At 41.9% G+C, this 23471-nt stretch overlaps 1 protein-coding gene across 1 annotated transcript in view; it reads right to left on the reverse strand.

Moving 5' to 3' along the window:
- Nucleotides 1-23471, reverse strand: part of LOC134356646 (inter-alpha-trypsin inhibitor heavy chain H3-like) — an 85081-nt gene that overhangs the window by 16827 nt on the left and 44783 nt on the right. Inside the window, exons 16-19 of the mRNA XM_063067618.1 lie at nucleotides 11745-11843; nucleotides 6373-6414; nucleotides 980-1000; nucleotides 81-194 (exon numbers count right to left, since the gene is read on the reverse strand). Coding sequence (XP_062923688.1) covers nucleotides 81-194; nucleotides 980-1000; nucleotides 6373-6414; nucleotides 11745-11843 — 276 coding nt within the window. The remainder of the gene's footprint in view (nucleotides 1-80; nucleotides 195-979; nucleotides 1001-6372; nucleotides 6415-11744; nucleotides 11844-23471) is intronic.

Consider the following 23471-nt stretch of genomic DNA (forward strand, 5'->3'; position numbering starts at 1 on the left):
CATCATTCCACTTATGATTCATTCTGTTTTAATGGTCTGTCTAAGGGTAGTACTCTATTGAATGTTCAGAACACTGTTACCTGTGAATGGATCCTCAACTAGATTCATTATTAAACCTGGCTTTCCAGCAATGTTGAAACAGGCTGCGTCATGTTGCTTTTGCATAGGAATAATGAAATGGGGATCTCCATCAGCTTTAAAATGAAATGCATAAATGTAATCAGTCTTAAGTAATTGCAGCAAATAATATTTCTTTTATTTTAAAGATAGTAACAATATTGCATGATGTGATGTCAGATATCAAAATGAAACCATTAAAAGAAAAACTATGAAATGCTGCAAAACAGTACATATTTCTTAAAAATAGTATGTCTTGTTGACAAAATATCTTCAACAAATTCTTTCAACAATGACTGCTCTCTTTTTATTACCACTGACTAAATACACTTACATGTGTCTGCACTGAAGATCATTTTCCATTTTCTAACCTTATTACCTGAAGTTTTGATTCCTTCTGAACCCTTGGCTGACATGAGCATGTTCTTTCTCCTCTGCATGGTGACCTCTCAACTTAGACACAGGGGATATGTACAAGAGCCCAAATATTTCTGATATGAACTGTAAAGACATTTTATTGCTATCTTAAAGACAGCAGCAAATTTCAATATGGTATTGACAGAGGCTCAGGGAGGCTCTTCTCAAACCTACTGGCTAGATAAACCAACCCCACCTCCAAAAACTGGAGGTACAGTGTAAATTCTTATCCCCACGCATGATGCAATTGCATTGATAAGTTCAATACTATGAAAACATAGAACAAAAATGTTAGTGTAATTAACTGATGAACTTAAAGTTTCCTGTTAGTGTAGACAAGTCAATGATATAAAAAAGATCCTGTTTCTATGACAAAAATCACATACACTTTCTATCTAATTACACTGCCGACTACATTTGTTAGAAAGAAATACGTCTAACTTACCACTAGTTACTGGATGATAGGCTGTTTAGGAATAAACAAAACAAATCAATAAAATTTCCCATAAATTTACATAAAGGTGAACAGATATCACTCAGTTAGTATGAACTGTGCAACAAATAACCAATTAAAATGTTCAGATTGCAAACATAAATTATACCTTTCTGTAATCAACTGAAGCTCTGAAATCAAAAAAATGCTCTGGAATCGGTTATTTTGTATGATACTGTATGTGGTTACATTGGTTAAATTTTTCCTTGAATCATGTCATTGTGCTTTATGTTTCTCGAAAGGACATCAAGTGACAGTGACCTTTTTCTTCACGATAAACCTAAAAGATCGGTGATGTGATATCTAGAAATGACCTGGCATATGAATAATTTTCCAACTTTATTAATGGGCAACATCTTTGCAAGCATACTGGGCCTTAGCAGTGCAGCATAGGGTTCCAGTACACTTGCAGAAAAGCTTTAACAGCCAGAAAGATTCCTCACACACGTTTGTTGCTGTCAAAGCTGTCAATGTTATTGGCGAGGCTTACAACTGTTTTTGACATTCAGAAAATCAGTTATATTTTGAACCAGTTAAAAAGAAAAATATATTAAACATTTTAAAATATTAAAATTTTCAATGTTTAACAAGCTAAAATCAAACCCAACAAATACACACGTACACAAATAGACAGATAAATAAATAGCCTCCAAATGCCTTTCATTTAGCAGGTGATGTTTCCCATTTATTTGGTTGAGGGCTACTGTGTTGGCACTGGATCAACCTAGCCTAAGGCTGATGGGCCAGAAAGCATCATTAGGCTCTTTCTCCACTGTGTAGCATAATGGTGAGTTTCAGCCAGTAGAGCAAAAGATGCTACTCCTTTCTAAGGCCCAGATGGGTGCTGAGGAATAGGACTTCAGTTAAGTCCTGGATCTAGAAGATATGCGTTAATAAACTTGAAGAATTGGTTTCCAAATGAATTTCAGTGTATATAAGAAAAATATCGTGTGTTTAATTATTGTGTCCAGAAACTGTTCATATAATGAGATTCTATATGGGGAGGAATGATACTGGGTTTTGAGATACACATATCATTAAAATGACGATGCTTGCTAATATGGCTGTAGAAAAGTAAAAAGAAAACTCAGTTTTATTTCTAGAATTATACAATTGAAAATCAGAAGTCAGGGTCAATTTGTGTCAGATTGTTACTGGACAACAGAATACTGTGCCTAGTTCTAGTCTGCATACTTTGAGAACCTAAGAACACAGGGGATGGAACACAATGTACTTTGTTACCAATATCAGGAACATCACCACAGCTTAGCAACTTATCTGTGGAAAAGGTTGAGAGTACAGTTGACAAAATTATGATAAGGTGCAATCGGACACCCACTGAAAGAATGGCTCCCTAAGTAGGGAGAAGGAAACTGGAGGCAAAAAGTTTGACAATCATTAAATATTTTAGGGCACTGAACAGCAACATCTTTACCTGAAGAGGGACAAATAATATGAAGCTTGCCACTAGCAGGAGAGATTGAGGTGAGCAGCGTAGATACCCTCAAGGGAGAAAGCAGGGGATGGGATGTTTGCACACCACTTACTGTTTAGTTAAGGCCACAACATGTGCGCTGTACCATTTGGTTACATTGTGGGGGAGAGGAGACGCGATGTGCCATCTTTTCATTTTGCAAGTTATTGATATATAAAACCTTTTAGGGTGGTGGGAGAAGGAGGAAGAGGAGGGAAGGAGACAGACGACAGGCTCTCCTACAAGTTGATGACATTTCTTCGTTTGCCTTGTAGATTATTTTCACTGAAAGGCTTTGCAATGTTTCTAAGCTTAGGAAGCAGTATCACCCCCATCCACACAATTACTTTGGGGGAAGGTGAAAAATCTTGAAGATGTTTAAAACTATTTTAAATCATTGTAAAAAAATATCTGTCTTGTTGAGTGATATTTTAGGCAAACTGCTATGGGCAATGTTAACTTCGCTCCAACAAATCCAGCATTCTTCAGAGACCTGCTCTGAGTTAAGAACCATAAGGTCTCAGTCAGCTGAAGGCCTCACACCACTGAATCAGCCAATTTCACAGAAATACCTGGGTCAAGTAAGCAGGGGCATGAAATGAGACTGGCTTGTCCAGAAAATGTCGGAAGCCTCAGTAGTTCAGGCAGCCTCTATAGAGAGAAATGAACAGCTGATATTTTTGATTGAAACCCATCATCAGCACTCGTAAGAAAAAGGGCAGAAACTAGAATAGAGAATGGTGGGAGATAATCCATCAAAAATTTTACACACTTTCTCCTTCATCAGCATTTAGGGCCCCAAACAGTTCTTCCCGGTGAGGCAGCACCTCACATATGAATCTTTGGATTCATATATTGCATCTGCTGCTCTTGGCGGAACCTCCTCTGCACTAGTGAGATCCGATAGAAGATTGGCGGATTGTTTCATCGATCAGCTTCACTCTGTCTGCCATAAGCCAAGATCGCCCAGTGGCATACAAAAGACCGCAGAAGCTGGAAATCTGGAGCAATACATGCAATGTGCTGAAGGAGCTCAGCAGTTCAGGCAGCTTAACACCAAAGGGTACACTTTGTATTGAAAGGGCAGGCAGGAAGGCATAGGCGGTGCTGTGGATCTCTTGGTAAGAGATGGAATTACATCTTTAGAAAGAAGTGACTTAGGGTCAAAGAATGTTGAATCTTTGTGGGTAGAGTTAAGAAACTGCAAGGGTAAAAGAAACCATTATGAGAATCATAGAGAGGCCTCCAAATAGTAGCCAAGGCAACACTCACAACACGCTGAAGGAACTCAGCAGGTTGGGCATCATCTGTGGAAACGATCAGTCAACTTTTCGGGCTGGAACCCTTCGTCAGGACTGAAGAGGGAAGGGGCAGAGGCCCTATAAAGAAGGTGGGGGGAGGGTGGGGAGGAGAAGGCTGGTAGGTTCCAGGTGAAAAACCAGTAATGGGAAATATAGTAGCCAAGATGTAGTATTGAGATTGCAAAGGGAACTGGCAAGGGCATGTAATAAGGGTAATGACACAATTGTAATGGGGGATTTCAGGGGATTGGGATAATCAAGTTGGTGTCGGATCACAAGAGAGGAAATTTGTGTAATAACCCAAATTTTATTAGGGAGCTTAATATGAAGGAACGCCGACGAGGCAGTGATCATAATGTGATTCAATTCATACTGCAATTTGAGAGAGAGAAGCATAAGTCACATGTATCAGTGTTGCAATGGAATAAAGAGAATTACAGGAGCCTGCCCAGGTGGATTGGAGGGGGATACTGGTGGGAATGACGGCAGAGCAGAGATGGCTGAAGTTTCTAGGAATAGTTCACAAGGCGCAAGATAGATATGTCCCACAGAAGAAGTTGTTCTCAAATGGCAGGGGTAGGTGACCGTAGCTGACAAGGAAAGTTAAGGACTGCATAAAAGACATGGAAAGGGCATATAAGTTAGTAAAAGTGAGTGGGAAGTTGGATGATTGGGAAGCTTTTAAAGTCCAACAAAAGGCAACTATGAAAACTATAAGAAGGAAAAAGATAAAATATGAGGACAAACTAGCCAATAACATAAAGCAGGATACTAATTTTTTTATAGTTATATAAAGAGTAAAAGGGAGGTGAGAGTTGATATTGGCCCACTGGAAACTGGTGCTGGTGAGGTAGTAGTGGGGGACAAAGACCCACGTGGTCACGGGAAACACAATACAATGTCCTCACAGATAGTGGCAGGCAGGTATGAATCAGCAATTGCTAGCGCTGTAAAGCAATTGCACTAGCCACTAAACTACCACGCCACCTCACATCACTGATAAACAAGCTTTCCCATCCATCCATCCATCCATCCATCCATCCATCCAGCCAGCCAGCCAGCCAGCCACTGTGCAACTGAAAATAGACATAATTCCCCATGGCCGCCACTCAATCATTGTCAGGGACAAAGAATGTTAAATGGATTAGGATGAAAGGGGATGAAGGTTCATTGACCAGCTGGGTCAATGTTACGTAGTTGTTCCTGTGCTGTACAGTCAGTATAGATACTAACAGCATTATAGGATTTCCAGGGTAAAAGCAGACTTACAGGAAAATAGGTCACAGCTGTCTTATTGAAATCATTGCAAGGATGAAAGTGACTAAACAGTTTTCTATATTTTTGTTTAAATTTGAGTTATTGCTTTGAACAAATATGGTTTGGAAATATTTTCATTTGTTTCATTTGTTAATGGAAGAGATGGTAGTATGAACAACATTGTTCTTGTACATGCTCTGCACAAACTCTGTTCAGCACAAAATCTCTGCATCATTTCAAATAGAATTATTATCTTCAGATATAACTTTTAGAACTTCAAAATACAGATTTGAAGTTCTGATTACACATGCAGTTCAAGTTGCTTTTGATATAACATTTTCAAAAGTAATGGGAACTGTATGTGTATCCAGAACTTCAAATCTGTATTTTAAGAAATAAATGTACCATACCTTGTTGTTTAACTGCACTTTTATCTACAAAGTTTTTAGAGTTGGAAAAAGACTGTCAACTGGACAAATTCAATCATTAATCCATCAGTAAATTTGTCATTGCTGCATTGTTGTTTATCATTACACAAAAAGGGAAATATTCTGACGGTCACCGACTTCCCTTTAATGCTTATGTCCAAAGAGTTGTACAGCTCCAAAGTACAAATACAATTCAATATTTTGCTGTATATTACTGAAGATGGATTTGTTTTTGTAGAAAAATCTGTTAATATCATCAAAACCAAATGTTGTAAAAATTTGTAAATCTAACTCACTCAGGACTTTGAAGGTGTCAGACTAACAGCTTTTCTGTATAATTGGGTGGTATTGCTATTAACACTTTTATTTCATTATTTTTACATGCTATATAATAGTGTAAGAAAATTCCCTGTTAAGTTTACAAGGAGAAAGAAATACACAAGCACTCGAGATTCCAGCTGCAAACGTAGCCATGTTCCTGATCCCTGGTGTTCCAAACCCTAACCCCTACTCTATCAGCTTTCCAGATCTGCAGCTCTAGCTGCATATTCTGTTTACACACTGGACCCTAGGCTCAAAGTGTAAACTAACGAGTGAGCCAGATGTCAAACCGTCAGAATTTCCAAAAAAAAAACTGGACGCCAGATGATTGAAGTTTTATGTAATTATATACTGGAGTTTACAGACTGGGTTAAATATAGCTGAACAAATTATGTACAATAATGTAGCTATTAACTGGATGGCATGTTCCACATGAAGATTATTTCATCCCAGATGAACATTTTTGTTAGAATGAACAGTGGCTCAGTTAAAGATGCATTATTTTCACAAAATTAACTGCAAATGATGGAGGGTTTTAGATTGGATAAGACATAATTAACTTACCTCGTGAATGAAAATTATTTGAACTTCTTGCTTGGAATGCGTCTGAAAAACAAATCGAGAAACAAATCCTGGAGCATGATCCACAGACTAAGTTGTTCAAGTTCAAGTTTAATTATCAATCAAGCATCCGTACATGAATACACATGAGTACAGCTAAATGAAACAGTCTTCCTCTGGGGCCAAGGAGCAAAACACAGTATCAACAGTCACACACAGCACAAGGCACATAAAGCACATATCAACTGCAGTAAAATACAGTCACACACAAAAATATCACATAGGTAAGAGTCAAACATTAAGTCAATGGATTTGTGTTAAAGGGCTTGCATCAAACCAGGCAACATGGCCAAGTTATTTACACCATTGCGACTTGAGTGTGAGCTGGCAGACCAGATGGATGTTGTCACTCTGCGTATCAAACATGGTCATAGGTATAGGCAATCAATAGTTTTTGTGTACTTGCCATATTTGTGTACTCAGAGACAGCCCTGACAACATTAATTTTGTGTATCTGCCTCTTTGCAGTCAAAAAGTTTTGGAATATTTGTGTTAATTAGTTTCTCCCAGAGGCTTCTGGACCTTCAATTACAATGTGCTTTCACTATGTTTCTCAAAAGAAACATTTGTCAACCCAAGGTATTGAAATAAATGCCATTGTAGCTGTTGAAATTGTTTTAAATCACCTTGTTACCTTGGATCTTAAGAATCAAAATATGACATACCTTTGAGTTCGTGAGCCTCTACTAAGAAAGTCTCCAGAATAAGGTCTGATTGTTGTAATGATTAAAGACTTCTATATTGCTAGCTTTAGTGTCTTTCTGCTGACTTCGATCACAGTCACAACTCTCAAACTCACTTAGACCCTGATAATGTCTATCCACGGCCTCCTCTACTGTCAAGATGAAGCCACACTCAGGTTGGAGGAACAACACCTTATATTCTGTCTGGGTAGCCTCCAACCTGATGGCATGAACATTGACTTCTCAGACTTCCGCTAATGCCCCACCTCCCCCTCGTACCCCATCCGTGATTTATTTATATACACACATTCTTTTTCTCTCTCTCCTTTTTCTCCCTCTGACCCGTCACTATACCCTTTGCCCATCCTCTGGTTTCCCCCCTCCCCCCTTTCCTTCTCCCTAGGCCTCCTGTCCCATGATCCTCTCATATCCCTTATGCCAATCACCTGTCCAGCTCTTAGCTCCATCCCTCCCCCTCCTGTCTTCTCCTATCATTTTGGATCTCCCCTTCCCCCTCCCCCTTCCACTTTCAAATCTCTTACTAGCTCTTCTTTCCGTTAGTCCTGACGAAGGGTCTGGGCTCGAAATGTCGACTGTACCTCTTCCTAGAGATGCTGCCAGGCCTGCTGCGTTCACCAGCAACTTTGATGTGTGTTGCTTGAAATTCCAGCATCTGCAGATTTCCTCGCGTTTGCGTTTTTAGACCCTGTTACACCTACTTTCCTTTGGCATAAGTGATTCTGCAGATGCTGAAAATCTAGAGCACCAGACACAAAGCACTTGAGGAACCTAGCAGGTTAGGCAGAATCTACGGCAGGAAATGAACCATGTCTTAATGAAGGCCCTTGGCCTGAATACTGACTGTTCATTTCCCTCCATAGATTTTGCTTGACCTGCTGAGTTCCTCAAGCATTTTGTGTGTGTAACACTTCCCTTTAATTATTTCACTACTATCAGGTTTGTCTTCAGTTGACAAGGCCCTCACCTCTGGAATAGCTTTTTTTAAACTACTTTACCTCTCTACTCATTTCTCCTTTGAGATGCTCTCTAAAATCCACTAGTTTGACCAACCTTTTGATCAGCTCTCTGAATAAGGAGCTGATGTTAAATTTTGTTTGTCAACGTGCTTAGACGATGGTGCTCCATAAATAAATGTTAATGCTGTACCTAATTTGCTTTGATGGATCAACTTTGTTCACACCGTTGTTTCAATAAGATATGGTTACAACATAATTTGAGTCAACCTTGCTCTCTGGCTGCCTGTATGCCTTTTTGGAGACTTTTTGGGGTTGGTCAGAAGACAATAAGACACAGGAGCATCAGGCTGCTCTGCCATTCCATCATAGCTGAAATAATTTTCCTTCAGCCACATTTTCTTGCCTTCTACCCATAGCATTTGACACCCTTACTAATCAAGAACCTATCAAACTTTGTTTTAAATATAGTGGATTGCTGTTAATTGAGCCATCAGTTTATTGGGGCAGCTGTTTATTTGGGACAACTTTTAATGAACAAAAACATATCAATAAAATAGCTGTGATTCCCTTCATTTATTTGGCATGCTATGCCACTTAAATGGGGCAGGAGACTTTTGTCAACAGTTTCTAACTAGAGTCAGATGTGTGTACTTATATGGTCGTTAGACATTACACTGTGCTTACAGCAAACAGTTTTTAAAAAGCGACAATTGTGCATGTTTATGTTCAAAAAGCAGTGACTATTGTCACTGATAGTTGGTGAGAAAAAAGGAGTAAGACAATTCAGAACTGTTATTCTCAGTGCGGTTTCAAGCATTCAGGTTTGGAGATGCCAGAAATGGCCGGCAGTGAAAATGAAACGATTTCACTACTTCAACGAATTAGGAGCTACGAGGAATTTAAAGGTATTGACAATCATCTTGAAGATTACAATGAAAATGAAGATTTAGAGAATGGAATCAATGGTAGCATTGTATGAAGGCAGTCCTTCATCTACACTGGGTGTTGTCCTGGGGCACGCCTTAATCTGATCGTTGAAAGTTGCTTCTATTGTGATTGGTTAATTTAGAAAGTACAACTGCTTTTCCCATTGGTTAGCTGCCTGGTGTCCAGTTTCAAATATCCTGGGTCTATAAGATACCACGTGGAAGAGGGTTGCTCGCATCCTTTGTTTAAGTCAAGAATGCACATGATGATTGGGAAGATATGTTCTGTGCATGCTTTTAACTAAGTATGTTTGTTGAATGTAGTTACGTTTGTTGACTATTCTGGTGTCTGTAATTTGGGGAACATGAATGTTTGGTTGAATGTTTATTGTTTGTAAATAAATGATTAATATATCTTTTTGAAGTCAGTGCACTCCTTGTCTCACCTGGCAGACGTGTCAACCTGAATCAACATTACAGGTGTCAGCACTGATTTGGTTTATTTACAGTCCATCAAAAGAATGCAACAGTTTTATAGTGCAGTCATAGTATTGGAAGTGTTCTAATTTATTCCTTATTTCATTTAAATACATAATTTGTTACTCGGTTAAGTGGTAGTTTGTCTTTTTTATATACCTTTTAGATTATTTCCATGAAACTTCAGCCAATTAGAGCAGCTGCTTAATTGGGCCAAAATGTACAGGTCACATGTGTCCCAATTAACCAGAACCCACTGTACCCCAATGACTTGGCCTCCACACCATCTGTGGAAATGAACTCCACATTCACCACCCTCTGGCTACAGAAATTCCTCCTCACCTCTGTCCTTCTATTCTGAGGTTGAGCTCTCTGGTCCCACACTCCCGCACTTTGAGAAACATCTTCTCCATGTCGACTCTATCTAGGCCTTTCAACATTCAGTAGGTTTCGATGAGATCCACCCCTCATTCTTCTAAACTGCAGTGTACAGGCCCAGAGCCATCAAACACTGCTGGTAGATGAATCCTGTCATTCCCAGGATCACTCTTGTAAACCTCCTCGGGACCCTCTCCAATGCCAGACATGGGGCCCAAAATTGCTCACAATACATCAAATCTGGTCCGACCAATGCATTATACAGCCTTGGCTGCACAGGAAGAACAATAAGGAAGCCAATGTGATAAGGGGATTCAGTAGTTGGGTTCAGATGGCAACTTTTGTGGTTGTAGAACCAGCTTCAGGATAGCATACTGCCTCCTGGGTGTCAGAACCCAGAGGTGGCACTGAGCAGTTGCAAAACATATTGGCGGGGTGGGTAAAGGGCAAATGCTCACGGTACAATGACATAGCCAGAAAGAGGGAGGAGGTTCTGCAAGCTGAATTTAGAGAGCTTGATAAGAGATTAAAAAGCAGAACCTCACAGAAGCAGTATGTCTGTGCTACACGATAGTGAGCACTGGAATAGGGAAGTAACCAGATTTGTCTCTGGGAAGATGGTATATGAGAAAGAGCTTTCGATTCCTGAGGAAATTGGATGGTTTCTGAGAGAGACTGGATCACTGTTAGCCAGATGAGTTACACTTGAAGAGGACCAATATTGTCATAGGTGCTGTTGGGGTGGGTTTAAACTAGCTTGGAAGTGGGGTGTAACGACAGGGGTAATGCACACCACAGTGTATTGAGAAGAGGCAGAGTGCATTTAGAACATTGATTTTCCTGAGTGAGATCGGCTGGAAGTAAGGAGTTTATATGTTTTGTTTGTGTCTGTGTGGGTTTCCTGCTAGTGCTCCAGTTTCCTCCTACAGTCCAAAGGTATACCGGTCGGTCGATTAATTGGTGTTGTAAATTGTTCTGTGGATAGGCTAGGGTTGACTCAGCGATTGCTGGGAAGCGTGGCTCGAAGGGCCAGACTGGCTTATTCTGTGCTGTAGCTCAATAAATAAATAAACAAATAAATAAAGTTGATGAACTATGGGTAGAGACGACTGCAATAACACAGGTATGATGCGGCTGAAATAATAGAACCCTCGCTCAAAAAGGGACATGACCTGGCATTCCTGGATACACAGTGTGCAGCAAGGACGAGGAAGGAAATAAAGGAAAGCGGGCAGCCGATTTGATTAAAGAGAATATACTTGTACCTGACGGAAGGAGAGAGGGGGATAGGGAAGGAGGGGGAGAGGGAGAGGGAGGGGGAGAGGGAGGGGGAGAGGGGGAGTAAGGGGGAGGGGAGAGTGGAGGAGTGGGAGGGGGAGGGAGGGGGAGAGAGGGGGAGGGAGGGGAGAGGGGGAGCAAGGGGGAAGGGGAGGGAGGGGAGAGGGGGAGAGAGGGGGAGGGGAGAAGGGGAGAGAGGGGGAGGGGAGAGGGAGGGGGAAAAGAGAAAAACAGAAACCTGTTGGGCTAAACCTGAGAAAAAAAAATACAGTAAGCATTACAGTACCTATATGTCACCAATGACTGGATGAGATGTAGAGAAGAAAGTATACAAGGTGAATACAAAAAAAAACTTGAGGTGAGTAATAATGTAGGCTGACAGTGGTAGAGCCGCTGCCCTCACAGTTCCAGAGACCCAGGTTCAGTGCTGACCGTGGGTGCTGTCTGTGTGTGTTTGCACTGGTGGTTGGATTCATTCTCTTTTGCAACCATGTTATGATGTTAATAATCACTACAACTATAGGTAACTTCCTTGATTAATATTGTTGTTAGAAAATATATGTGTGCTGTTACATTTATTTGAAAGAAAATCTTACCAGTTGATCCAATGCGTAGTCCCGGAGTATATCTTCGTAGTGCATCGGAACCATGTAATCTAGATGAAAATCTTCCATGCTGCACTGACTGCAGATTGGCTGGATCAAAAGAAAGGTTCATGAAACTCCTTGCGTCACTATTTATAGTAGCCAAAAAACCTATTCTATAAAGATTTTATTTGAAATAGACTTTTACTGAATTACAAACACTGTTACATCACACCAAAATGCAGAATTTGTAACATGACACATAGAACATAGAACAGTACAGCACAGTACAGGCCCTTCGGCCCACAATATCGTGCTGACCCTTAAACTCTGCCTCCCATATAACCCCCCACCTTAAATTCCTCCAAATACCTGTCAAGTACAAATACCTATCCTTCAATTTGTGTAGTTATATCTATATTAGTAAAGAGAGAACTCCAATTGATACAGTTTCTTTCATAACGTCAACCCGTTAAAGTGTTTTAAAAGTTATAGAGTAAGAGAGCACAAAAACCGATCATTCATTCATGACATTTATACTGACCAAGTACGTATCTATACTCATTCCACATGCCAGCATTAGGTCTGATGTTTCTTATATGTTATGACAATATCTGCCTCTACCACCTTCTCAGGTAAGTTTTTCCAGGCCTGAACCATCTTCTGTGTGAACATTCTTCCTCAGATACCCTCTAATCCTCTCGCACTTCATTTTAAATCAATGCCCTCTGGTCTTAGACACACCTGCCAAGTTCTCATTATCCACTCTATCTCTCATAAATTGTACACCTCTATCAGGTCCCCCCTAATCCTCCCCTACTCCAAAGAATACAAATCAGTCTTTCCAGTTTCTCCTCTTTGCTGAAACGTTCCATCTCAGGCTAAATTCTGGTGAATCTCCTCTGCACCCTCCTCCAGTACAATTATGTTCCAACCAGAAGTGCACACAATATTCCCTCTTGGGCCTATCCAATGTTCTAAAAAGTTGTAGCTGGAGCTCCCTGCTCTTTTTTATGCCCTGGCTCTTGTTTGTCTTCTTCACCACCCCATCTACCTGTGTTATCTCCTTCAGAAATATTTGGATGTACATCAAGGATCTTTTGCTCTTCCATACTCTGTAGGGCCTTACCATTCATGAAATAAGTCTTACTCTTACTGAAACCTCAAAATATATTACCTCACAGTCGTCAGCATTAAATTACATCTCACAAACATGAGGAAATCTGCAGATGCTGGAATTTCAAGCAACACACATAAAAGTTGCTGGTGAACGGCCTCTTCAAATCTCTTACTAGCTCTTCTTTCAGTTAGTCCTGACGAAGGATCTCGGCCTGAAACGTCAACTGTACCTCTTCCTAGAGATACTGCCTGGCCTGCTGCGTTCACCAGCAACTTTTATGTGTGTTGCTTAAATTACATCTGCCATCTCTCTGCCCAATTTATCTGATGATCGATACACCTAAAACTACCCTCCTTACTCAACATCAGCAGCACAACTCATGTTATCTGCTTTGCCACCACAGAAACTAGAGTTCCCTGACATGTAAGGATACATAATGGCCAGATTCAGCTAGTGTGCTATGTTAGTCAGAGCAGCAACAAGGAATATCCTGTTCTGTCACTTTATAGAACAGACAGGCTGTTGACTAAATTACACAATTACTAAATTACACATTTCATTTTGGGTAATGAGTAAAAAAAAATATCAGGCAGTTTCTGTAATTGAAGAATTTAATTCTTATGCAGCAATTAAACACATACTGTGGCCCAAAATGCATTTACCTAATGCTGTATCAGTGATTAGGGATGGGGGTGGGGGGGTGCGGACAATCAACCAAAACGAACCTCTTGCTCTGCCGCGGAACTCCACACTGTCCACAAACACACTGAGCCAAAGAACGTGAGGCACCCATTCATATGAATGAGACTTCCAACCTTGATTGTGGGTGATGGTTTGTTTTATTGCCTTTGTTTCACTTAAATATTTTTTGTTAATTAATATCATTCAAAACTAACACCTTTGGTCCTGATTAAGGGTCTCGGCTTGAAATGTTGACTGTTTATTCAGTTCCATAGATGCTGCCTGGCCTGCTGAGTTGCTCCAGCATTTCGTGTGTGTTGCTCAGATTTCCAGCATCTGCAGAATCTCTTGTTTTTATAAAATCACTCAAATATGTTTTTAGTCCAATTAAAATTAGATCAATATTTATGACCAAATGCTGGCAGGTTATTATCGCTGATATATGTTGTGAAATTTGTTGTTTCTAGTGGCAGCAGTACAGTGCAAGACATGAAAAATTAACGTAAGTTACAATCAGAAATAAAATTGTGTAAAAGAGGAATAGTGAGGTGGTGTTCATGTGTTCATGGACCATTCAGAAATCTGATAGTGAAGGGGAAGATACTGTTCCTAAAATGTTCTTCAGGCTCCTGTACCTCCTCCCTGATGGTAGTAATGAGAAGAGGCCACATCCATCTGATCAGACTAATAGATAAGAGTAACTAACTAGTTGGATTAACTATTCAGTCCAGTTTTAAAATATTCAAATTCAGGGCATCTGCTGCCTGAATGTCAGTCACTCCTTGGTGATCACTCCACTTTACTGTGACAGCTCCACCTCCAGGAAACTGGGAGCCACAGTGCTGACACAAGAATTCCATGAGGACGGTGTTGGCTTGAATGCAAGGAACAGACCAAATAAAGCATGATCCAGCCCACTGCTGCTCAGTGGAAAGGAAGCATGGCTGGCTTCTGTTACTTCACCTTAACCTATACAGTTGTTAAGAGAATAGTACACGATGTTGCTAAAGTGGATAAAATAATAACAATAACAAGGGCACTACAGAAGAGTGATCCATTTCATTAACCTTACCCCACTAGTAAGCAAGAAGTTTACCTTTCCCTAATCCCTCTGCAAATGGGTTTACCAGGAGGGAGAGGGCCACTGGTTTGCAAGGAGCTGATTGGGCAGCAGGGGCCCAAGATTATTCATGCATTACAGCAACAGAAATTGAACTAGTAGATAATAAATACTGGAGATAACCAGTATTAGTTTTATCTGCCACTGTCTGTAAACCACTGGGATATTATTGGCACACCACATTGGGTCATATTTTCAAAGTTCAAAGTAAATTTATTATCGAAGTACATATATGTCAGCATATACAACCCTGAGATTCATTTTCTTGTGGGAATACACAGTAAATCCAAGAAACACAATAGAATCAAAGACTATGCCCAACAGGACAGACAAACAACCAATGTCCAAAAATCAACAAATCGTGCAAGTAAAACTGAAGTAAAATATAATAATAATAAATAATTCAACAATAAATATCAAGTACTTGAAAGTGGGAACAGTGCAGTAATATTGAGTGAAGTTATCTGCTCTGGTTTAAGAGCCTGATGGTTGACACGTAATAAGTGTTCCTGAATCTGGTGGTGTGGATCCTGAGCTCCTGTACCTCTTCCTGATGACAGTAGTGAGAGGAGATTATTGCCTCGATGATGGGGTCCTGCTTTACAGCGAGAAGACCATAAGACAACTGGAACTGGAGTGAAGGAACTCAGGAAAGGATGGATGGTAAAAAAGCACGGGTAGCATGCTGTCAGACTGTCAGGAAGGGCAGGTAGATGATAGCAGAAAATTGCAGCCAGCTGGGTGACTACCAGTGCATTAGGGATGCAGAATCAAAAAGGGTAGCAAATATAGTACTCAAAGAGTTATAACTCAATGCACAGAATATAAGAAGTAGATGATCTTGTTGCTCTATTGCAGATTGTCAGGTATGATGTTGTGGCCATCACTGAATTGTGGCTGTAGCTGGGAGCAGACTGCCCAAGGTTACACTTTGTATATGATGGATAGGAAGGTAGGCAGAGGGGGTGGTGTGGCTCTGCTGGTAAAGAATAGCATCAAATCAGTAGAAAGATGTGACATAGGATCGGAAGATGTTGAATGCTTGTGGGTTGAGTTAAGAAACTGCAAGGGTAAAAGGACCCTGATGGCAGTTATACAAAGGCCTCCCAACAGTAGCTGAGATGTGGACCACAGATTACAATGGGAAAGAGAAAAGATGTGTGTCAAAAGGGCAATGTTATGATAGTCATGGGAGATTTTAACACGCAGGTTGATTGGGAAAATCAGGTTGGTAATGGATCTCAAGAGAGTGTGTTTGTTGATTGCCTATGAGGTGGCTTTATAGAGCAGTTTGTCATTGAGCCTACTAGGGGATCAGCTATACTGGACTGGGTGTCATGTAATGAATCAGAGGTAATTAGGGAGCTTAAGGTAAAAGAACCTTTAGGAGCCAGTGATCTCAATATGATTGAGTTCAACTTGAAATCTGATAGGGAGAAAGTAAAGTCTGATGTAATAGTGTTTCAGTAGAGTAAAAGAAACTACAGTGGTATGAGAGAGGAATTGGCCAAAGTAAATTGGAAGGAGATGCTGGCAGGGATGACAGCAGAGCAGCAATGGCGTGAGTTTCTGGGAGAAACAAGGAAGGTGCAGGACAGATGTATTCAAAAAATGAAGAAATACTGAAATGGCAAAATAGTACAACCATGGCTGACAAGGGAAGTCAAAGCTAATGTAAAGGCAAAACAGAGGGCATACAACAAAGCAAAAATTAGTGGGAAGATAGAGGATTGGAAAGCTTTTAAAACCTACAGAGAGCAACTAAAAGGATCATTAGGATGGAAAAGATGAAATATGAAAGCAATCTAGCAAACAATATCAAAATGGATAGTAGAAGCCTTTTCAAGTAAGTAAAACATAAAGAGAGAGATGAGAGTGGATATAGGACCGCTAGCAAATGAGGCCAGAGAAATAATAACGGGGGGACAAGGAGATGGCAGATGAACTAAGTGAGTATTGTGCATCAGTCTTCACTGTGGAAGACACTGGCAGTGTGCCAGGTGTTGAAGGGAGTGAGGGAAGAGAAGTGGGTGCAGTTACTATTACAAGGGAGAAGGTGCTCAAAAAGCTGGAAGACCTAAGGGTACATAAGTCACCCGGACCAGATGACCTGCACCCTAGGGTTCTGAAAGAGGTAGCGGTAGAGATTGTGGAGGCACTAGAAATGATCTTTCAAAAACCATTGGACTCTGGCACGGTGCCAGAGGAATGGAAAACTGCAAATGTTGCTTCACTCTCTAAGAAAGGAGGAAGGAAGCAGAAAGGAAATTATAGACCAGTTAGTCTCAGTGGTTGGGAAGATGTTGGAGTCAATTCTTAAAGATGAGGTTATGAAGTACTCGGTGACACAGGACAAAATAGGACAAAAGGAGGAGAAGATAGCAGCACAACGGCAGCGCACGCGGCCACTTCCGTGGTGATGTCTGTTATCTGTCAAGTAGGGGACCGCGCACAATTCTGATTTGATGGAGACGGATGTGAGAGTACGGAGGAACATCTGGAAAACTTCTGAAATGCCTGTTTCGCTGCCACTGCTACTGTGTGGTAACTGGAATCTCCAGAGCAGAAGGCCCCGAAATCCTCGGCTTTGTGTGTTTCAACAGCCGGGGCAAGTTCGAAGGCGCTTGGCAGAGGATGGCGCTCGGGAGGCTGGTCGGAAGCTCAAAGTTTTCAGACGGATGGACTCAGTGTCGGCTGTGGTCGGCTGCTTCCAAGGCATCGGCAAGTTGACGGTGCCTGGAGGTTTATGGCAGGGAGTTTCTCCCTTTTGCCGCCTGCTATCGCGGACTCGGGAGTCGATTGACTCTGAGACTTTTGAGACTTTATTTACCGTGCCCATGGTTTGTTCTTCATCAAATTATGGTATTGCTTTGCACTGCTGTAACTATATGTTATAATTATGTGGTTCTGTCAGCATTAGTCTTTGGTTTGTCCTGTTTTCTGTGACATATCTCTGGAGAAACATTGTATCATTTCTTAATGCATGTATGCATTTCTAAATGACAATAAAAGAGGACTGAGTGTTCTCATAATCTAAAAATCAGCATTGTTTCCTTAAGGGATAATCTTGTTGGAACCTGTTGGAATTCTTTGAGCAGATTACAGGTAGGAAAGATAAAGGGGATTGTCCCAATTTCGTAATGTCCCAGCAGCAAGAGATGACAAATTGAGTCGGGTTTTAATATTAAAACCACTATATTTATTTACACCTACTCAAGAACATAGAAAATTAAATAAACTACTTTCTTAAACAGAAGTTAAGTGTTATGCGTCTATAGCTCCCAAACAGTCAAACTTAGAACCTGTTCTTAACAAATCTTACTCAAGCACAGTCGTAAAGTGGCAGTTCAGAGAGTCCCAGTAATCCACGAAATAGGTGAGAGGAGAGACTTGTGGATTCACAACGCAGCGACCAGGCGATCACGACGAATTTCAAAGATTCCACAGCTAGTGAATGAAGAAACTGTTATCGAAGATCCCAGCTGAGAAATACTGTTCTGAAGTCCACGAAGAGCGATTTCACAAAGTGACTGTCACGAAATCCACACCCATGGATCATACGAAGGACAGACACGTCTCCACAATGCACAGTGTGCTGCTGATTAACCCAATCCTTTGGGTATGGGTAAGCATTAGACTTTACCCTTCTCGATTGTGAGCTGTTCCCGGATAGCTTGAAGTGCAGTCTTTTCTTTCTTTCTTTCTTTCTCTCTCTCTCTCTCTCTCTCTCTCCCTCTCTCTCTCTCTCTTTCCTTCAACTCCCTTCTCAGCAAAATGTCCACATTTCTTTTATACCGTTGGCATACGTCACAAGGTAACGCTCACAGAAATGAAACTGTGGATCCCCAGTAAGACGAAACTGGGGACATGTGACGCCCACAGTAAACGAAACCATGGACTCCCAGGAAAACGAAACTGTGGACACGTAACAGGATGCAGTGGATGTTGTATATTTGGACTATCAAGTTTAGAGCCCATGGTGTTACAGGAGAGATACTAACATGGTTAGAGCATTGGCTGATTGGCAGGAGGCAGTGAGTGGAAATAATCTGGTGGGGTGCCAGTTACTAGTGGTTTTCCGTAGGGTTCAGTGTTAGGACCATTTCTTTTTTATGCTCTATATCATTGAATTAGATGATGGAATAGATAGCTTTGTTGCCAGTTTTGCAGATGATACAAAGATTGGTGGAGGGACAGGCAGTGTTGAGGAAATGGATAGGCTGCAGGAGGACTTAGACAGGTTAGGAGAATGGGCAAGAAAGTCGCAAATGAAATACAATGTTGGAAAATTCATGGCCGTGCACTTTGGTAGTAGAAATAAAGTTGCAGAGTATTTTCTAAACGGGGAGAAAATCCAAAAATATGAGATGCAAAGGGACTTGGGAGTACTGGTGCAGAACAACTTAAAGGTCAACTAGCAGGTTGAGTCAGTTGTGAGGAAGGCTAATTCAATGTTAGTATTCATTTCAAGAGGTCCAGAATACAAGAGCAGGGATGTGATGCTGAGGCTCTATAAGGCACCAGTGAGGCCTCGCCTTGAGTATTGTGAACAGTTTTGGGCTCCTCATCTAAGAAAAGATGTGCTGGCATTGGAGAGGGTTCAGAGGAGGTTCACAAGGATGATTTCAGGAATGAAAAGGTTATCATACAGAGAACGTTTGATAGTTCTGGGTCTGTGCTTGCTGGAATTTAGAAGGATGAGGGGGGGAATCTCATTGAAACCCTTTTGAATGTTAAAAGGCCTAGACAGAGTAGATGTGAAAAGGATGGTTTCCATGGTGGGGGAGTCTAGAACAAGAGGGCACAGCCTCAAGATAGAGGAACATCCATTCAGGGCATCCATTTAAAACAGAAATGTGGAGGAATTTATTTAGCCAAAGGGTGGTGAATTTGTGGAATTTGTTGCCACATACAGCTTTGGTGACCAGGTCGTTGGGTGTATTTAAGGCAGAGATTGATAGGTTCTTAATTGGACACGGTATCAAAGGTTATAGGGAGAAGGCCAGGTGGGGGCTGACGAGGGGAAAAAAGGATCAGCCATGATGGAATGGCAGAGCAGACTCAATGGGCCAAATGGCCTATTTCTGCTCCTATGTCTTATGGTCTTATGGTTTACGGTCAATGAGTAGAGAGAAAAAACACAACATAGAATAGTACAGCACAGTACAGGCCCTTCGGCCCACAATGTTGTGCTGACCCTCAAACCCAGCCTCCCATATAACACCCCACCTTAAATTCCTCCATATACCTGTCTAGTAGTCTCTTAAACTTCACTAGTGTATCTGCCTCCACCACTGACTCAGGCAGTGCATTCCACACACCAACCACTCTCTGAGTAAAAAACCTTCCTCTAATATCCCCCTTGAACTTCCCACCCCTCACCTTAAAGCCATGTCCTCTTGTATTGAGCAGTGGTGCCCTGGGGAAGAAGTGCTGGCTATCCACTCTATCTAGTCCTCTTATTATCTTGTACACTTCTATCATGTCTCCTCTCATCCTCCTTCTCTCCAAAGAGTAAAGCCCTAGCTCCCTTAATCTCTGATCATAATGCATACTCTCTAAACCAGGCAGCATCCTGGTAAATCTCCTCTGTACCCTTTCCAATGCTTCCACATCCTTCCTATAGTGAGGTGACCAGAACTGGACACAGTACTCCAAGTGTGGCCTAACCAGAGTTTTATAGAGCTGCATCATTACATCACGACTCTTAAACTCTAGCCCTTGACATATGAAAGCTAACACCCCATAAGCTTTCTTATCTACCCTATCCACCTGTGAGGCAACTTTCAGGGATCTGTGGACATGTACCCCCAGATCCCTCTGCTCCTCCACACTACCAAGTATCCTGCCATTTACTTTGTACTCTGCCTTGGAGTTTGTCCTTCCAAAGTGTACCACCTCACACTTCTCCGGGTTGAACTCCATCTGCCACTTCTCAGACCACTTCTGCATCCTACCAATGTCTCTCTGCAATCTTTGACAATCCTCTACACTATCTACAACACCACCACCAACCAACATCATGCAAACAGTAACTAGTGTCCATTATTAAGGAAGAGGTTTTGGGGTTCTTGAAGACCAATGATAAAATACTTCAAAGTCAGCATGGTTTCTGTAAAGGAAAATCTTGACTGACAAATCTGTTAGAGTTCTTCAAGGAAGTAACATGCAGGGTGGACAAAGGCGAGGCGGTGGATGTCATTTACTTAGATTTTCAGTAGGCATTTGATAAGGTGCCTCACATGAGGCTGCTTAAAATGATAAAATCCTATGGTGTTACAGGAAAGATACTGGCATGGATACTTTATACTTTACTTTATAATTTATACTTTATTGTCACCAAACAATTGGTACTAGAACGTAAAATCATCACAGCGATATTTGATTCTGCGTTTCACACTCCCTGGATTACAGATATTAAATATTAAAGATATTAAAAATAGTTAAAACTAGTAAGTATTAAAAATTTAAATTATAAATCATAAATCGAAAATAGAAAAATGGGAAGTAAGGTAGTGCAAAAAAACCGAGAGGCAGGTCGGGATATTTGGAGGGTACGGCCCAGATCTGGCTCAGGATCCGTTCAGCAATCTTATCACAGTTGGAAAGAAGCTGTTCCCAAATCTGGCTGTACGAGTCTTCAAGCTCCTGAGCCTTCTCCCGGAGGGAAGAGGGACGAAAAGTGTGTTGGCTGGGTGGGTTGTGGCCTTGATTATCCTGGCAGCACTGCTCCGACAGCGTGCGGTGTAAAGTGAGTCCACGGACGGAAGATTGGTTTGTGTGATGTGCTGGGCTGTGTTCACGATCTTCTGCAGCTTCTTCCGGTCTTGGACAGGACAATTTCCATACCAGGTTGTGATGCACCCTAGAAGAATGCTTTCTACGGTGCATCTATAAAAATTAGTGAGGGTTTCAGGGGACAGGCCAAATTTCTTTAGTTTTCTCAGGAAGTAAAGGCGCTGGTGGGCCTTCTTGGCAGTGGACTCTGCTTGGTTGGTCCAAGTCAGGTCATTTGTGACATTGACCCCGAGGAACTTAAAGCTTTTGACCTGTTCCCCTTGCGCACCACCGATGTAAATTGGGTCATGTGGTCAGCTACTCCTTCTGAAGTCAACAACCAATTCCTTCATCTTGCTGACGTTGAGGGATAGGTAATTGTCTTCGCACCGTGCCACCAGGTTCTTAATTTCCTCTCTGTACTCAAACTCATCATTACCCGAGATACGGACTACGATTGTTGTGTCATCAGCAAACTTATATATTGAGTTTGATGGAAACTTGGCTACACAATCATGGGTGTACAGTGAGTACAGCAGGGGGCTGAGTACACAGCCTTGTGGGGCACCAGTGCTCAGAGTGATTGTAGAGGAGAGCTTGTCCCCTATTTTTACAGCCTGGGTCCTGTCCGTGAGGAAGTTGAATATCCAGCTGCAGATCTGAATGCTAAGGCCCAGGTTCCAGAGCTTAGGAATCAGTTTATTTGGGATGATGGTATTAAAGGCAGAGCTGTAATCAATGAAAAAGAGCCTTACGTATGTGTCTTTATTCTCCAGGTGTTCTAAGGAGAAATGTAAGGCCAGAGAGATGGCATCTGCCGTTGACCTGTTGCTCCGGTAGGCGAATTGCAAAGCGTCGAGGTTGACCGGTAGGCTGTGGTTGATGCGTGCCATAACCAATCTCTCGAAGCTCTTCATAGCAATTGATGTCAGAGCCACAGGTCGATAGTCATTCAGGCATGCCACCTTGCTCTTCTTCGGCACTGGGATTATCATTGCCTTCTTAAAACACGAGGGGATCTTAGACTGAAGCGAGGAGCAGTTGAAGATGTCAGCAAACCCTCCAGCTAGCTCGCTTGCACAGGCCCTGAGAACCCGTCCTGGGACGCCATCTGAGCCCGTTGCCTTCCTTGGATTTATCTTCAGGAAGGCCCTTCTAACGTCCTCCTCGGTGACGATGAATCTCGATGCCACCAGGTCTGGTTCATCCGGAGGGAGCGAGACGCTCCTCTTCTGTTCGAATCTTGCATAGAATACGTTAAGTTCGTCAGGAAGAGAAGCGCCACAGTTATTGATAGTCCCAGCCTTTTCCTTTGTGCCCAGTGATCTCATTTAGACTCTGCCATAGTCTACCGGCATCCCTCTGGTTAGCCTGGGCTTCCAACTTGGCTCGATTTTGCCTCTTGGCGCCCTTAATGGCTTTCCGAAGTTCACGCCTGGATTCCGTGTAGCGACCGGTATCCCCAGACCTAAAAGCTGCAGCTCTAGCCTTTAAAAGGGACTTGACCTCATAATTCATACAAGGTTTCCGGTTAGGGAATACCCAGATCATCTTGCGAGACACACAGTCCTCAGTGCATTTCCAAATAAAGTCCGTGACAGCTGATGCATACTCATCCAGGTTAGCTGCCGAGTCCTTGAATACTAACCAGTCCACTGATTCAAAGCAGTTATGGAGGACCTCATCTGTTTCCTCCGTCCAACGCGACACTACTTTTGACACCATGACCTCCTGCTTCTGTTTCTGTTTGTAAGCCGGGAGGAGGAGTACGGGCTGATGGTCCGATTTTCCGAAGTGAGGTCATGGGATGGAATGGTAGGCAACCTTGACTGCTGTGTAACAGTGGTCAAGTATATTCGGGCCTCTAGTGGGGCAGGAGACATGTTAGTATAACTTTGGCAGCGTCTTTCTGAGGTTGGCCTGGTTAAAGTCCCCGGCTGTAATGAGCAAAGCCTCCGGGTACCTGGTCTCAAGTTCACTGATAAAGGAATAAAGGATAAAGGAATGGCTGACAGACAGGAAGCATTGAGTGGGAATAAAG

This window comes from Mobula hypostoma, chromosome 15 (genome assembly GCF_963921235.1).
Source record: "Mobula hypostoma chromosome 15, sMobHyp1.1, whole genome shotgun sequence".
Classification (NCBI taxonomy): Eukaryota; Metazoa; Chordata; class Chondrichthyes; order Myliobatiformes; family Myliobatidae; genus Mobula; species Mobula hypostoma.